Here is a 15,246-nt window from a genome sequence, read left to right as displayed (position 1 = left end):
TATAAATAGAAATGATATAAAACACTACGATTAACTTTTAAAACAAGAAAACACAGGACAGCCAGAATTTATTAATAAACTCTTGATACCGTACGCTTCATCGCGTCTTCTTCGTTCCTCGGACCAAAATCTATTAGCAATCAAGTTTCAAGTTTTATAAAATTTTGATTTTACGCAATATCAAATATTTCAATGCGTATTACATAATTGAAATGTACAATAAAAAAAAACTGGGATGACAAATACAAATACAAATAAGACAAAATTATACAAACTAATCATTATGTATTGTTAATACAAACTGAAACAAGTGGGTAAAGAAAAAATGGAATTACAATTTTAGAAAAATAAAAAAAAATAAAAATAAAAAAATTTTTTAACAATTAAGGTTTATACATAAGGGTAGGGTAGGTGAGAAAAATGATGAAGGAAAGAAAGAGAGAAAAGAAAAAAAAAAAAAATGTTTTGCATGTTTGATTCCTAAAGGATAAATATTGTGTTTATTATCATTATCTATTTATGTATTAATGGTTTTCAATCCCATCCCTGAACCATAAACACTAGAAGAAGCACTATTTTCTCAGTTGCTGCCCCATCCCTCTGGAACTCGGTGCCAAACGCATTATGAGAGATAACTAACCTCGAGAAATTTAAGCCTTTTATTAAGACATTCCTTTTTAAAGAAGCTTTTCAAGTTTGAGTGTCCTTTTAAGGATTTTAAACCTTTTATCTTTTACTAGTCCATTGTATTGGACTTATTTGCTTTTGACCCCGTCCTTTTGTTTTTCCCTCTCTTTCCTTTAATCATTGTAGTTCTTCCCCTCTTTCCGTTCGTACCTGTTTGTCCAGTTGTGTACTTTTATCTTTTGTTAAGTTATGTTAATTGTATTACTTGTTTTTACCCTATTTAAAATTGTACAACCACCTTGAAATAAATAAGGTGGTAGATCAAATCAATAACAAACCTGAAACTTATCTTTTAGACGTGTACAGCTTGCTTCTTTGTGTCTCTCCACTTCCTTCTCTCCGTCTCTGTGCAGATTGAATTTAATAGCGGGATATCCTCCCAACTTCTTTTTTGCCGGCGTTGGCCAGCGTTTCATGAAAACTCATTTCTTCAGGGCTTTGCACGTACAAAATTGAAAGCTCAGAGAAAGAAACTATAAAGTAAAATCCTTAAACAAAGGTACACTACGTTATGGGTCAGAACTAGAATGGCGCCCCAGTGTCTATTTAAATATGCTGCTTAGAGCCAATCAGGTTTGAGCTATCACGTGATTGGGTCAGGCAGAACTAATTTGATTTTGAGAGTCGGAGTGCCTACAATTCCCAGGACACTCTCCGATATTGAAAAAAGAAAACTCTTCAGAAGGATACAACACTCTTGACTTTCCCAGTTGTGAGATGAATGTTAGCCAAAGTACAGTATATCCAATCAATGGAAATGTTTGTTGTATAGACTTGAGCTTGTAAATCCGACGTTGTTCTTGCCGCAAGAGCCTGTGCTTCCTATTTCCACCACGTTGGTTAGCTGGAATACGGTCTGTTACAAATGGGGCCCTGAGCCGCCAGCGGGGGATCCTGAAAAAGACCCTGCCTCCACTCCACCCACAGCTCCACCTTTCATTCATTTCTTTGGTCCCCCTTCCCATCTTCGGTACCCTTTTAATGCTTTTCTCTCTCTCCCCCTGCCTCCCCCAACTCTCCTTCCCCACAAGTACTTCTCTCTTTCTCTTTTCAATCCCCTTCTCCTGTGGGAGCCCCTTCCTTCCTTTCTTTCTTTCTCTCCTTCCAACCCCCTATCCCTCCCCCATGCACGTCCCTCTGTATTTCTCTCCTTCTAACCTCCTCTTCTTCTGTTTGTCTCTCACCTACTCCTTGCTCTTTACTCCAGGCCTCTCTCCTTTCCATAATGCTTCTCAAGCCTTCCTCCCTCCAGTAGCATTGCAAGGATACGAGGTGCTCAGAGTGGTGGTGACCCCTTTGCCCCTCTCTCCGCCCACCACTCCTTCTGCACCCCCCCACCCTTCTCCACCTGTACCTCTTTAAATCTTTACCAGCGCAAGCAGCTTCTCCGACCTGCTGATTGCGCCGGTGTAGGCTTTCCCTCTCATGTTATTTTCCAGCCCAGCGACCAGGAAGTGATTTCAGAGGAGAGCCAGGCCGGCACGAGCAACAGACCAGAGAGGTTGCTCACATTGGCGAAAAATTAAAAGAGCTACCGCGAGGAAGGGAGGGTGCAAGCATGGCATTGGGGGGCAAAGAGGTGCCAGCACCCGGGACGGTCTGCCCCCTCACTTCCCTCTCCTCCCTCCATGTTTTTTCTCCTGCCCTCTCCCCTTCCAATGTTGATTCTTCAGCCTTCTTCCTCCAAACTTGAAGCTACTTTTCCAGCCCTCCCTGCTTTTTCCGCCGTCTCCTCTCCCCTCTGATAATGCTAACTTCCTTTCTCTCCTGCTCCCGCCTCCCCACACCTACCCCCTCCCTGGCCACAGTAATTGAATCTTCTAGTAGCGGCAACAAGGTGAGCCTGATGCTGCTGACCTGCCCTGGAAGCCACTTCTCTGCTGCAACTTCCTGTTTCCATATAGGTGGGACCTGCAGAGAGGTGGCTTCCAGGGTAGGCCGGTGGTAGCGGGCTCACCTCATTGCCACTACCCAAAGATTAAATTATAGCGGCCGGGGAGAAGATAGGTGGGGGAGTCAGAGGAGCCAGCCCTGCCAAACTGGGGGGGGGGGCTTGCGAGCTGGCTAAACTCAGACAGACTCCCACATAAAAAACCACATCTGGACACCCAGACAGTCCTCTAAAAAGAGGACATGTACGGGGTTTCCCAGATGTATGGCAGCCCTGTGCCTCAAACTACCATCAACAGAGGTCCTGGTCACCTGTATTTGCAGGATCGATGTAATTAAACAGTGCTGGCGAGGACGAGGGTCCCACTGGCCAGGCTGTACTGGGGTGGTATGGGTTGTGCGATGTACTGACACTACCTGTGCTGCACCTGCTCTGTGGGTGGGTTTACACTGCTGTCCGTGCTGTCTACTTTTCAGCATCACCATTCACCGCAGAGCTCTACAAATTTAGTTCTAAAGCCGTCACACTTTGTAACCGCTTTCTCCTCGTCTCTGCTGCAGGTTATCCGCAAGTTTGAAGTGAAGCCAGATCCTCAAGGAGGGGAGGTGAAATCAATTTCCCGGATCGTCCTGTCGCCTAATAAACCCATTGGCCTCCAATTCCTAGAGAGACGGAGCACCAGGAAGCACTGAGCTCACCTGCCTTCGAGAGGATGAAACCCCTCAGGGGCAAAAGGCAGTGCCACCAACACACAGAGGACTCACTGGGGCAATGCTCAGCCTCCCCCCCCTCCCCCCTCATCAGACGGAATTCGCCTCTCTGCTCATTTCTAAGTATTTTTCACCAAATGGAAACTTTTGCCATTTCAGCACCTTTTGCCTTTTATAAATCTGAATTGAAGATTGTGAGTGACTTTATCAAGGCAAACTGAGAGTCAAAAATGATTTCATTCACGAGCTTTTGAAACATCAGAAACTCAAAGAAGGGAGCCGTGCAGTCTCCAAAACTCATTTACAATAGTTCAGGCTAATTCTTATGTTGCCTCTACGGAGCCTGCAAAGTCACAATATTTCCAGCCACTACAATCTCTCTTCTAAAATAAATCTAGAACTGAGTCCGGTGTTTGTAGTTTCTCTCTGTACAGTCTGCGTATAAATCAAATATATATAAATCAAAATTCTCCCATTGTCCATTTTTATTTTAAAGTAGGTAGTTCAAATATAAACTAGAGAATGACACGGGGACAAATTTTTCCCTGTTCCTGCTGGAACTCATTGTCCCTGCCCCATTCTTACAAGCTACGTCCTCATCTGCACAAGCCTCAAATACTTTAATATCATAAGTAGCAACATTCTAGAGCTCAGATTGTGATGTCATAATGCCTCATTCCACCAATGCCTAAGCTCCGTCCTCATCTGCGCAAGTCTCAAACGCTTTAAAATCATAAGTGTTATTGAGGCTTCTGCGGTTAAGGCAGAGCTTACAGCAGGGGTAGGGAACTCCGGTCCTCGAGAGCCGTATTCCAGTCGGGTTTTCAGGATTTCCCCAATGAATATGCATTGAAAGCAGTGCATGCAAATAGATCTCATGCATATTCATTGGGGAAATCCTGAAAACCCGACTGGAATATGGCTCTCGAGGACCGGAGTTCCCTACCCCTGGCTTACAGGAATGGGGCAGGGACAGCGACAAAACTCGACGGGACGGGGAAATTGAGTTCCTGCAGGGATGGAGAAAAATGAGTCCTCGTGTCATTCTCTAATACAGTGATTCCCAACCCTGTCCTGGAGGAACACCAGGCCAATCGGGTTTTCAGGCTAGCCCTAATGAATATGTATGAGAGAGATTTGCATATGATGGAAGTGATAGGCATGCAAATTTGCTTCATGCATATTCATTAGGGCTAGCCTGAAAACCCAATTGGCCTGGTGTTCCTCCAGGACAGGGTTGGGAACCACTGCTCTAATATAAGCAACCTGCATTACGCAGATGACACAGCGCTCATTGCCAGTAGTAAAGATGTTGTATCTGCTGAGAAAAGTCAAAGCCAAAAGACATAACCTAGGATTAGAAATATAAACCTGGAAAATGATGACGGTTTTGTGCTTGAAGGCAACAGAATAGAAGTTGTAAAGAGTTTTCATCTTTTGGGCTCTTTGGTAAACAAGGGAGCGACTAGCAGTGAAGAAATCCTGCAATTTCTGTATCATCCTCACTTCCTTCTTCAGCTGCTTCAAACACTTCGGGGTCAGGTTCATTCCAGGCAAATTCGGCCATGGGAGACGGACTGTCTGATGGGGCTCTTGGGCTGGGACAAATTCAACTTCATTATTGTTTTATTATATTTTATCTTGGTTACCAGAAGGTTTTTATTTTCTCCTCCTTACCTGACGCTGTTTCCTTCCCTTTTTTTACCTACAAAATGATCAACTTTTCCGTTTCTGAGTTTGTTCCAGGTTTTTACTCCTAGAAAGGATCGAAGTGACCTCACAGATCTTCCTTTGCAATATTGCTATAAAGTCTGGGGATTGTGTGATTATTTTTACAACTTACAGATCAGCGTTTCCTCTCGGTCCTGAACTCTGCACTTGTTACGATAGCACAGAGACTTCCACACCACATAAAGGTCTTCAATCCCCCAAAAAGTAGAGCTATGTGGGTTGCTCAGTGTCCTCCTTTACCTTTACTTTCTCCAGTGCTAAATAATAGTCCTATCAGGGTTTAAAAAAAGGTTTACATCATTTCCATAGGTCATTATTGAGATAGCTTGGGGAAAATCCACTGCTTATTCCTAGGATAAGCAGCATAAAATGTTTTACTCCTTGGGATCTTGCCAGGCACTTATGACCTGGGTTGGCCACTGCTGGAAACAGGATTCTGGGCTTTATGGACCTTCGGTTTTTATGTGAGCCAAGTATAGGACATTGCGACATCACTGATGAGGTTGGCTCTTAGGCATTGGTGGAATGAGGCATTATGACATCATAATCTCTGCTCTGGAATGTTGCTACTCTTTGGGTTTCTGCAGGTACTTGGGACCTCGGTTGGCCACTCTTGGAAACAGGACTTGGTGAACTTATGGTCTTATGTTCTCTCTCAAAACACATTTCAGAATCTGCTTTCAAGATCAACAATTTCGGTCGTCATCAAATCATCTCATCTTTGTTCTGGTCTGTATAAACCTTCTGTCTCTCTTGAGATTCTCCTAAGAAAATAAAATAGCTGTGAAATAGAAGGCAGTGTCCTCTTGTGGACCGGAAACTGGATCAAAGATAGAAAACAGAGGAAGGTGTGCAGCAATGCTTCATTGCTACTATTTGGGTTTCTGCCAGGTTGGTTTCCGCTGGAAACAAAAATTATTGGGCTTGATGGACCTTCAGTCTGTCCCAGTACAGCAGCTCTTATGTGACTGATCCGATTCCAAACCAACTTGGCTACTGCAATTCTTTGTATCATGGGCTCACCGATTATAATCTTTACTGTTTGGAACTTTTTACAGGATGTACCCAGTATGAGCAGGTAAAACCAGCACTTTTGATATTGCATTGGTTACTGGTCAATTATCAGATACAACGGAAAATCTTCCTTTTGCATATTCCATTCTATTAATTTACGATGTTGACCCTCTTCATCATGTGTATACCACTCAAAATATAAGGAACCAACTTTACCATCATCCTTTTGGTACAAGACAGTCTTATTTTTGATACTTAGGACCCCACTACTAGAACCTTCTTCCCCTCCTCCGAGTTAAGGAGAGAATTAAATTGTGAGTTATTTATTCAGTACCTGTTTTGGAATAATAATGGTTTATCTGGAATTGGTCTGCTGGTTTGGACAAGTTCCTGGAGGAAAAATCCATAGTCTGTTATTGAGAAAGACATGGGGGAATCCACTGCTTGCCCTGGATCGATAGCATAGAATGTTGCTACTCTTTGGGATTCTAGAATCTTGTTACTCTCTGGGATTCCGGAATCTTGCTATTCTTTGAGATTCTGTATGGAATGTTGCTACTCTTTGGGGTTCTAGAATCTTGTTACTCTCTGGGATTCCGGAATCTTGCTATTCTTTGAGATTCTGTATGGAATGTTGCTACTCTTTGGGGTTCTAGAATCTTGTTACTCTCTGGGATTCCGGAATCTTGCTATTCTTTGAGATTCTGTATGGAATGTTGCTACTCTTTGGGATTCTAGAATCTTGTTACTCTCTGGGATTCTGGAATCTTGCTATTTTTTGAGATTCTGTATGGAATGTTGCTACTCTTTGGGATTCTAGAATCTTGTTACTCTCTGGGATTCCGGAATCTTGCTATTCTTTGAGATTCTGTATGGAATGTTGCTACTCTTTGGGGTTCTAGAATCTTGTTACTCTCTGGGATTCTGGAATCTTGCTATTCTTTGAGATTCTCTATGGAATTTTGCTACTCTTTGGGGTTCTAGAATCTTGTTACTCTCTGGGATTCCGGAATCTTGATATTCTTTGAGATTCTGTATGGAATGTTGCTACTTTTTGGTGTTTTGCTAGGTACTAGGGACCTGGATTGGCCACCGTGAGACGGGCTAAAGTGCTACATGGACCACTGGTCTGACACAGTTAGGGTATTCTTATGTTCTTAAGGTGTTATAATTCTTTTTTTTTTTCTAATTTGTTACTCTAAACTAAACTAAACCTTAAGTTTATATACTGCATCTTCTCCACAGATGTGGAGCTCGGCACGGTTTACAAGAACTTAAATATAGGAAGCGAAATAAGGTTTACATGAACTTAAATATAGGAAGAGAAGAATGGGCTTTTGTCTTACAATGCCTGTGGACAGTGTTTAAAGCTACAGCTTCGGCACCCTGAGCTTGTGGGTTCAAACCCACACTGCTCCCTGTGACCCTGGGCAAGTCACTCAATTTCCCCATTGCCCCTGGTACATTAGATAGATTGTAAGCCCACCGGAACAGACAGGGAAAATTGCTTGAGTACCGGAATAAATTCATATAAACCATTCTGAGCTCCCTTGGGAGAACGGTATAGAAAATTGAATATATAAATAATGATATAACTTAATTTGAGGGATTTGTTGATCTTTTGATATCTCCATAATATGGACTAGTTTGAGATGTTGTTTTCTAATGTTGTTTTTTGGCACTAATTTGATGCATATTTCTGGTTATGATTTGATAAATGTAAATTGAAACATTTTAATAAATAAATTGAAATAAACTAAACCAAAGCTCTGGGCAGAAAATGTCTTGTCCAAATTCTCCCAACTCAGCTTCTTTACTGGGCCCTGCTCCGACATCTCCCTTTTCCAGCTGTATTTACTCTTGGGCTCTTGACAACAACACAGAACCCAAGCCAGACACTCGCAGCGCCGTCTTGCTCTGCCAAAACTTTGGTCTCTCCAGCACGCAGCCCCCCCCACCCCCACTCACAATCAGTGTCTGTGGTCAAACCGCCCCCAGAGGGAAACACTCAGCATCTCAATTCTTCAGCTCTGCAACGTGAGACTTCAAGCCGGGGTGAAATGTGACCAACACAACTCAAAGCCAGGGCATTTCTACAAAAGATCTTTTTATTTGAGTGATTTTTTTTTTTTTTTTTTTTAAAGAACAGGGCAGCCTCATTATGAGGCAATGCATAGTCTGGTAGACGCTTCCGGCAGCATCTCCCCTGCCAGTCACACAAGGATGATTTGCATGTTATTAATTGCAGCCCCTGGATCAGTCTTGTGCAGCATGAAGTGTCCCTGTACCTGGGCAGCGCTGATCTGGTCCGAGGCTGCCAGTGCCGCAGTTGCAAACTTTTCTGCTGCTGCCGACGGCTCTTCAGGGTAGAAGCGCAGGAACATCTGTGCCAGTTGCAAGTGAGTGCAGTGTCCCACGTACTGTTTCACATCCACACGGCCTGGGCGGATCAGGGCTGGGTCTAACCTATGCAGGCAAAGACACAGGTACAGTTAGCTGGATGCCATGGGCAGGGCTACTAGGAGACACTTGTTGGCATACAATGAACGGCCAGGAGAAGTATCCGACAACCTACACCTCCTATAAAACAAGAGCATAGTCCTCTTGGGGGGAATCTTCCTCTGTTATGTATTATTTGGGGGGATTCTTGCTTTCTTTTCTTTTTTTGTTTAGTATTACGTAAACCGCTAAGATGATGTATTGAACAGCGGTCTATAAATACTAATAAACAGAGCCCAGAAGGCACAGGATAGAACATTTTAATAAAACATAAACATTCCAGGTTTTACTATGAGCTTCACGTAAACAATCCTAACAAATCTTTAAAGCTTACAAATAAACCTGCCTGAGCGGCACAGCGAGTGCACCGCTCCACATTCACTGCTCCTACCTAGATGGATAGCAGCTAGAGAATGGCAAGGGGACAAATTTTTCCCCGGCCTTGCGGGAGCTCATTTTCCTGCCCCATTCCTGCAAGCTCCGCCTCATCTGCACAAGCCTCAAACACTTTAAAATCATAAGAAGCAACATTCTAGAGCTGAGATTCTGATGTCATAATGCCTCATTCTGCCAATGCCTAAGCTCCGCCCTTATCTGACAAGCCTCAAACACTTGAAAATCCTAAGTAGCAACATTCTACAGCTCAGAGTGTGATGTCATAATGCCTCATTCCACCAATGCCTAAGCTCCGTCCTCATCTGCACAAGACTCAAACGCTTTCAAATCCTAAGTGTCTGAGGCTTGTGTGGTTAAGGCAGAGCTTACATGAACGGGGCTGGACAAAAGTCGCAGGGATGCGGAAACTGAGTTCCTGCAGGGACGGGAAAAAATTTGGCCCCATGTCATTCTCTAACAGCAGCGCCTGGGGGCCAGTGGTGGCCTTCATTGCCTTTTTATCTGCTACTCTGCCTCTCTTTCAGGCAGATGGGGGCCAGAGCACATGATTGAAGTCAGTGGGGTAGGAAAGGGGGCCAGTCTACCCCTGGCACCATCTTGGTGAGGGTGCATGCACCTGGCCTCCTCTCTGTCGCGCATATGCGCCACTTCCTTTCCCCCGTACCTCTGTAACATTCATGGCGCAAGCAGTAACCCCCAAGCCACAGTTGCACCAGCGTTAGCTCTTCCTCCGATGTCACTTCTTAGACCTGCACCTAAGAAGTGACGTCAGAGGAAGAGTTGACGTTGGCACGACAGCGGCTTGGGGGTTACTGCTTGCGCCACGAACGTTACAGAGGTACAGGAGAAGGTGCATGTGCAGGTGGGGGGGGGAGGGCCACCACTGCCCCAGGCGCCTCTCATCCTCGCTCCGCCACTGCTTGAAGGATAAGGCTTTTCTCAATAGACAAGAGAATACATTTAGAAATGGCCACAAACCATAATGAAGTCTGAAGGTGGCTCTAGGGATGGACGTCAAGAGCTTTGGGGCCCTTTGGGAAAACATTTAGCAGCTTTTTTTCAGCTCATTAGAATCAAAGTGGCCCCAGCTTAAAAATTAGTAAAGAATGCAGTCACTGCGCTGGCACCATATTTTCCGCTGACAGTGAGTAGCGGGCTGTGAACTGGGAAGACTAGGGTTCAAATCCCGCTCCTTGTGGTCTTGGTCAAGTCAGTGCTTCAGGTACAAACTTAATAGGCCCTCTGTGGGCAGGGAAATGCAAGTGGGAAAGCATGTGCCAAATATACTCAATATAGAAGTTAGTCCTTCCAAAGACTGAGAAAGCCCTCTCTTGACTCCTGCTTCTGCTCAAGGATTACAAGGCCGCTCTAGCAGTCAGTGGTTCTGGGGGATTGGAGGGAGAAGAGGAGGAATGTGTTTCCTAACCACAAAAGAAGGCTGAAAATGGTAGATCAGTTAGTCTGACCTCAGTGGTGTGTTGAGTGATTAAGAAAAGGGTGGTAGATGCGTGGAACAGTCTCCCGGTGGAGGTGCTGGAGACAGAGACTGTGTCTAATTTCAAGAAAGCCTGGGATAGTCACTTGGGATCTCTTAGAGAGGAAGAGATAATGGTTACTGCAGATGGGCAGACTGGATGGCCATTTGGCCTTTATCTGCCATCATGTTTCTACAACTATAATGCTCTATGACCTCACAATGAAGATGTAAAGAGCCTTAGCCTATAGGAAGAGGAGATGCAAATGTTATGAGCCTTAGCCAATAGGGAGAGGAGGAAATAGTGGATGCTGCGGATGGGCCATTTGCCCTTTATCTGCCATCATCTTTCTACAACTGTAATGCTCTATGACCTCACAATGAAGGTGTAAAGAGCCTTAGCCAATAGGGCGAGAAGGAGATAGTGGATGCTGCGGATGGACCATTTGCTCTTTATCTGCCATCATGTTTCTATAACCATAAAGTTCTATGACCTCACAATGTAGGTGGAAAGAGCTTTAGCCTATAGGAAGAGGAGATGCAAATGTTAAGAGCTTTAGCCAATAGGAAGAGGAGAGATAGTGGATGCTCTGGATGAGCTATTTGGCCTTTATCTGCCATCATGTTTCTATGTTCTATGTGGTGCACATTATAAATGAATGTTCACATTTCCCTGCCTTTTCTTATTTACCCAAATCCCACTAGCCTTGTCTTCCAAAGAGTCCCTTATGGTGTTTGTGTATTTTAAAAGCCTTCCTGAGAGCGGTACCTTGTGCTGATCCCTGCTTCACCCACCTCTCAATGTGGTTCGTGGTCATGAAGACTATTCTAGCTTCGGTGGAGGCCACACCATCCAGAGCATTCAACAGGCCACTGAATGTCAGGCGCCCCAGGCCCTGGTACGCTGTTGGATCTGAAGGGAGAACAAGAAAAAAAATGGCTTTCAGAACATTCAACGAATCAGAGTGCCACGGTTCCGCTGACACACACAATAAAGTCACCATATCAAGTGCCACGAGGGGAACACTCCCTATGTTTCTTGGCCCTGTACCTTGGGAATTTTCCCCTCAGTTTCCCTCGCCCTTGTTAACTTGAACAACTGAGCTCAAATCTCTCACACAGCACTGACACTAAGCAAGCTCCAACGCTTTGTAGGTGTAATCCCTCTGGGGAGTGGGTGAGATTCTCCAGGGGATTATTGAGCTTGGTCAGGCTGAAGCTTGCTAGCAGGAGGACAAGTACTTTGGTTCTGGGGGAGTGGCCTATCCAGTGATTTGACAGGATGCTAGGAATTATTTTAAAAGGCATGGTAAAAAAGACTAAGAATGTTATAATGCCTCTGTATTGCTCTACGGTGCAACATTAACTTGAGTATTGCGTTCAGTTCTAGTAAGAAAGATATGGCGGAACTAGAAAAGGTTCAAAGAAGAGCAACCAAGATGATAAAGGGGATGGAACTCCTCTCATATGATGAAAGACTAAAAAGGTTAGGGCTTTTCAGCTTAGAAAAGAGACGGCTGAGGGGAGATAGGATTGAAGTCTACAAAATCCTAAGTGGATCGATTTTTTACTCCATCAAAAATTAAAAAGACTAGGGAACACTCAATGACGTTACAGGGAAATACTTTTAAAACCAATAGGAGGAAATATTGTTTCACTCAGAGAAAGGAATTGCCAGAGGTTGTGGTAAGAGCAGATAGTGTAGCTGGTTTTAAGAAAGGTTTGGACAATTTCCTGGAGGAAAAGTCCATAGTCTGTTATTCAGAAAGACATGGGGGAAGCCCTGGATCAGTAGCTTGGAATATGGCTACTATTTGGGTTTTTGCAAGGTAATAGTGATCTAGATTGGTCTCTGTGAAGACAGGCAACTGGGCTAGATTTCTTTGACTGGGTGACTAGAGAATTGGATAGAGGATGTGTGCTAGATGTGGTGTATTTAGATTTTAGCAAAGCCTTTGACAGTGTTCCACACAGATGTCTAATAAATAAACTGAGTGCCCTCGGGATGGGTCCCAAAGTAACGGGCTGGGTCAGGAACTGGTTGAAAGGCGACAGAGGGTAGTGATCAATGGAGATCGCTCTGAGAAAAGGGATGTTACCGGTGGTGTGCCTCAAGGTTCTGTTCTTAATATTGCTGAAGGGTTGTCGGGTAAGATTTGCCTCTTTGTGGATGATACCAAAATCTGCAATAGAGTAAACGCGCCGGATGGTGTGAATAACATGAAGAAAGATCTGGCAAAACTTGAAGAATGGCCTGAAAATTGGCAGCTAAAATTTAATGCTAAGAAATGCAAGGTCATGCATTTGGGTTGCAAAACCCGAGGGAACGGTACAGTTTAGGGGGTGAAGAGCTTATGTGCACGACGGAAGAACGGGACAGTAGAGTGGGCAGACTTGATGGGCTTGTAGCCCTTTTCTGCCGTCATCTTTCTATGTTTCTATGACTTGGGTGTGATTGTATGTGATGATCTTAAGGTGGCCAAACAGGTTGAAAAGGTGATGGTGAAAGCTAGAAGGATGCTAGGGTGGATAGGAAGAGGTTTGGCCAGTAGGAAAAAGGAGGTATTGATGCCCCTGAATAAGACTCTGGTGAGACCTCGTTTAGAATATTGTGTACAATTCTGGAGGCCAAACCTTCAAAAAGATATAAAAAGGATGGACTTGGTCCAGAGGAAGGCTACTAAAATGGTTCATGGTCTTTGTCATAAGGTGTATGGGGACAGACTTAAAGATCTCAATCTGTATACTTTGGAGGAAAGACGGGAGAGGGAGAGATGTTTAAATACCTACATAATATAAATGTGCATGAGTCGAGTCTCTTTCATTTATTTGAAAGGAAGCTCTGGAATGAGAGGGCATTAGATGAAATTAAGAAATGATAGGCTCCGGAGTAATCTGAGGTAATACTTTTTTACGGAAAGGATGGTAGATGCCTGGAACAGTCTCCAAACTAGATGGACCATTTGGCCTTTATCTGCCGTCATTTTTCTATGTAGGACCCAGTAAGGCTCTTCATATGTTCTTATGTGAACAATCTTGAGTCATGGGATAAAGCTTCGCCATGGCCTTGGCCATTTGTAAGGAGCCCTCAGGAGCAACCCGGTGCTCCATGAATAAAACACTCATGTCAGGGTGCCAGGGGGACGTCGTGGGCTGAGCTCTTACCCTGCTCAAGATAGAATACTGTAGAGCTGGGCTCTGTGGTGAACAGTGGCACTCGTGAGCTGTAGGGGGCGCTATGGAAAGGATAGTGTGTAGGACATGAGGGTGCAGTATTTTGTAGATTTTTCCTACAAAAACACCTGCTTTTCGTATGGTTCTGGGTAAACTAGTTAGAAGTACATATGAAAGTTAAGGTCACACCCAATAGAAAGGTACGGAAAAGTGGGTGCATGAAAATCTGAATAAGGATGTAGCCAAGGCCAGAAAAACACACTACAGATTAATATTATGGAAAAGCATAATAATATTCTTATTATGTATTTTGCTATTAAGCAGAATCATAGAGGAAATCACGTAATGCGTAACATACTTCTAGAGCAGGGATCTCAAAGTCTCTCCTTGAAGGCCGCAATCCAGTCGGGTTTTCAGGATTTCCCCAAGGAATATGCATTGAAAGCAGTGCTTGTATATAGATCTCATGCATATTCATTGGGGAAATCCTGAAAACCCAACTGGATTGCGGCCCTCAAGGAGGGACTTTGAGATCCCTGTTCTAGAGGGATTAAGAACTCCATCTTGGTTCTCTGCTTTTCTTTGTCCTCTCTGTGTCTTGGTTCAGTTTCCCGCCTTTTTAATATTCGCGGGCCGGCTCTGCTCCTAACCACTGCGAATACGGAGGGGGGAAGTGTAGATCTCATGCATATTCATTGGGGAAATCCTGAAAACCCGACTGGATTCCGGCCCTCGCCCACCCCTGGTCTACGCTCTCTCCCCGACAATGCAGCAGTCCTCCACAGCGCAATATAACTGCTCCCCTCCTGCAACAATATAACCTTCCTTTTCAACGTGCTGTAACCTTGTAATTCACTGTGTTGTAACCGTTCCCCCATGCTGCTACATGGGCCTTTTAGCCTGTAAATCACCTTGAACCTGTCCTGGAAAAGTGCGATCAAGAAATCCTGATTAGATTATCAGTAGGAGGCCTAGCAGAAATCCTGCCCACATTACCACACGTTCTTCAATGACCCCTACTACAAATAAATAAATGAATGAACTATAAACTTATCATTTCTATAGCACTGCTAGATATACACAGTGCTCTACATTAGAACATTCAAGACATGGTCCCTGCTCAGAAGGGCTTGCAATCTCCTTAACAGACAAAATGACAACTAGGGGTTTAGGGAGTTCATCAGGCATGAGCGGTGGGCCGGGGGTCTACTGACTCGGTTAATGGGGCATGAGGTCATGCCACCCCTCAGACTCTTGTTGTTTATGGTGGGGTCGGGGGAAAATTTGTTGTTGGTTACACCGGGTAGCTCGGGAGGAGCTGCAGATTGGTTATATGGAAGTTAATGCTTGTGGATGTTAATTTATGCAAATTATTACCGGTTTGTTAATAAATTGAGCTGCGGCTATTTATACCAAATATGTGTGTGGTCTATTAGTTATTTGGAGGGGATTCAGGGAGGGGGTGTTTGGGCGGTAGTAGGAGCTATCCAGATCCCGTTATTAACTAAAAGCTTCCCACAAGTTAAATAATCATTCAATAAATACAAAAAAATATATTCTAATGCCAAATAAAGTGCAACATGTGCTAGTAAAGTGTTCAATCAACAAACGAAAGTGCAAAGGTACCATTAAAAGTACAAGCGCCGGTTGTATTGAGGGACCATCATCGC

At 44.1% G+C, this 15,246-nt stretch overlaps 2 protein-coding genes across 4 annotated transcripts in view; one reads left to right on the top strand and one right to left on the bottom strand.

Annotated features, from left to right (window-relative positions):
- The window catches only part of LOC117361131 (sterol 26-hydroxylase, mitochondrial-like), a 39,444-nt gene extending 35,686 nt beyond the window's left edge, over window positions 1-3,758 (top strand). Inside the window, exon 9 of the mRNA XM_033946065.1 lies at window positions 3,139-3,758. Within this exon, the coding sequence (XP_033801956.1) occupies window positions 3,139-3,270 (132 nt within the window). The 3' untranslated portion in view covers window positions 3,271-3,758. The remainder of the gene's footprint in view (window positions 1-3,138) is intronic.
- A 4,380-nt stretch (window positions 3,759-8,138) lies between these two features.
- Window positions 8,139-15,246, bottom strand: part of LOC117360276 (mitochondrial chaperone BCS1) — a 37,005-nt gene continuing 29,897 nt past the window's right edge. For all 3 annotated transcript variants that reach the window (XM_033943954.1, XM_033943951.1, XM_033943952.1), the window contains 2 exons: window positions 11,198-11,315; window positions 8,139-8,499 (listed from right to left, as the gene is read on the bottom strand). In XM_033943954.1, the coding sequence (XP_033799845.1) occupies window positions 8,247-8,499; window positions 11,198-11,315 (371 nt within the window). In that variant the 3' untranslated portion in view covers window positions 8,139-8,246. The remainder of the gene's footprint in view (window positions 8,500-11,197; window positions 11,316-15,246) is intronic.

The sequence above is a fragment of the Geotrypetes seraphini genome, chromosome 5 (assembly GCF_902459505.1).
Source record: "Geotrypetes seraphini chromosome 5, aGeoSer1.1, whole genome shotgun sequence".
Taxonomy (NCBI): Eukaryota; Metazoa; Chordata; class Amphibia; order Gymnophiona; family Dermophiidae; genus Geotrypetes; species Geotrypetes seraphini.
This window is presented reverse-complemented; position numbering and strand designations above follow the sequence as displayed.